Genomic DNA, 2,372 nt, shown 5'->3' on the forward strand with positions numbered 1-2,372 from the left:
AGTTAGGTCGACCCTACCCCCACTGTAAACACGACTAGGTCAAAGGAAGGATTGTTCTGTCAACCTAGTTGCCTCCTCTCAGCAAAATGGATTAAATGTTACCAAGATTAGTAAATCTGGGTTTTGACAGATGATGTGGGTAAGCAAATCCCCATCTTTCTTAGTTACTTATCTGATCCCAGTACCATAGCTCTGAGCACCTCCCAACAATCCCATGAGGTAGGGAAGCTCTAGTATCCCCATTTTACAGGCAGGCAACTGAGAAAGAAACTAAGTAACCTACCCACGCTCTCACGGGAAGCCTGTGAGGGGTCAGAGATTGAATCCAGATCTTCAGAGTCCCAAGTGTGAGCCATAACCGTGGGATTATCTTTCCTCTCTATGCCCTCCTTTTAAATTGAGGGGACTCCATCTTGAGTATTTTCAGTGATCATAAATGTGACAATACCTAATTGAGAGAGAGGCAGCCTGACAGATAACCTTGTATCCAAATATTTAAGGATAATATCAGCCGTGTCCATTTATCCACTAAATGTGCATCTTCTCCCTGTATTGGGTATTTGTTTCAATGCATGTCTAACTCTCTTAGGCTCCTTTGGAAACCTCAGCATATAACAATACTCCCCATCTCATGGCAACAGGGAGAGTCTTAGGTGTCTCCATGTACTACCCATTCATCCATGTCAGCTCACTTGTATGCTTTGCCTTCTGTCTTCTCAGAGATTTACGTCTGTTCAAGGAATGGACAGAAGAAATCAGACTATAATTGATGAGTTCATTTTCTTGGGACTCACAAATCAACAAGATCTGCAGGTCGTCCTCTTCATGGTGTTCCTAATGTTCTTTGTGACCACCCTGGTGGGGAATCTTGGAATGATCATATTAATCAGCATTGACTCCCGGCTTCACACCCCCATGTACTTTTTCCTCTGCCACTTGTCTCTGATAGACCTTGGTTGTTCTTCGTCTGTTGCTCCCAAGATGATGGTTAATTTCTTAGCAGAACGAAAAACCATCTCTTATTCTGGGTGCACAACACAAATGTTCTTTTTTGGCTTTTGCATACTTGCTGACTGTTATTTCCTGGCTGTGATGGCGTACGACCGCTACGTGGCCATCTGTAACCCACTGCTCTATAGGGTTGTCATGTCCCAAAGAGTCTGTGTCCATCTAGCTGGGGGGTCCTATGCAGTGGCCATTGTACTTACATCAGTGCACGTTGGCTCAGTGTTCAGTTTACAATTCTGCTCCAACACTATCAATCACTTCTTCTGTGACATCCCCCCAATCCTGAAACTCTCCTGCTCCAGTACCGACATCAACGAGCTTGTGCTGTTTGCCTTAGGTATCTTTGCTGGACTCAGCACCCTGATCTTCATTCTTATCTCCTACCTATACATCCTCTCATCCATCCTGAGAATCCGTTCTGCTCAGGGCAGGCAGAAAGCCTTCTCCACTTGCACCTCCCACCTGACAGCTATCACTTTATTCTACGGCACTATGATCTTCATGTATCTACGGCCCACTTCCAGTTACCGCTTGGACCAAGATAAACTGGTCTCACTCTTCTACACGGTGGTGATCCCCATGCTGAACCCCCTGATCTACAGCCTGAGGAACAAGGAGGTGAAGGATGCGGCAAGGAGAATTATAGGGAGAACTTTCCACTCCTCTGCGAAAAGTAGAGGGGCAGCACGATTTAATGGATCAAACATATGTTTAGAAACAAGGATATCTTGAGTTGAAATCTCTTTTTTGCTTATGACTGATCAAAAGACAGAAGATACTATAGCACTTTGTACCTCAAACAGCACCCTGAAGACCCCATATTCAACACAGTCATATAATTATGATATATTTTATATAAAGCATGTCATGTAAGATATCATGTGAAAGGTCATGATCTGCTGAATCTCATTGTTCTGTTCAAATACGTATATTGTTAGTGTGTATCAAGTGATTAAATTGTGCTATATGGTTGTTACTGAAATATGTTGTAAGTTTGCTAGGGAAATACAAAGAAAGCAAACCCACTCCCAGGAGGGTGTGCAACGAGCATTAATCACCAGGGGAGTTGTAATCAAGGGATTTACAATTCAATGAGGGCTGCCCAAGCACCACACAATGGGGACTGTTCAACTCTATGACTCAGTTGCACAAGACCCAGGGAGATTGCACAACCCAGTGACTCAGCAAAGCCCACCAGGATATGTCTGTGCAAGTGTCTTTTAGGCACATGGACTAAGGATATAAAACAGGAAACAGTGGCTGTGACGTTGTGCAGTCTGTATGGTTTTATAAAAATATGATAAGTGATTATAATGTAACTGGGATATGCTTCATGCAAAAGGTCTCTTAGAAGGTATCATTAC

The 2,372-nt window shown here is 43.4% G+C and overlaps 1 protein-coding gene across 1 annotated transcript; it reads left to right on the forward strand.

Annotated features, from left to right (window-relative positions):
* The first annotated feature begins 741 nt into the window (after positions 1 to 741).
* Positions 742 to 2,103, forward strand: LOC101951068 (olfactory receptor 5AR1-like). The gene is made up of 2 exons (XM_065591011.1): positions 742 to 1,638; positions 2,002 to 2,103. Exons 1-2 carry the CDS (start codon positions 742 to 744, stop codon positions 2,101 to 2,103), a joined length of 999 nt encoding a protein of 332 aa, XP_065447083.1.
* Positions 2,104 to 2,372: the final 269 nt, after the last annotated feature.

This window comes from Chrysemys picta, chromosome 4 (genome assembly GCF_011386835.1).
Source record: "Chrysemys picta bellii isolate R12L10 chromosome 4, ASM1138683v2, whole genome shotgun sequence".
Taxonomy (NCBI): Eukaryota; Metazoa; Chordata; order Testudines; family Emydidae; genus Chrysemys; species Chrysemys picta.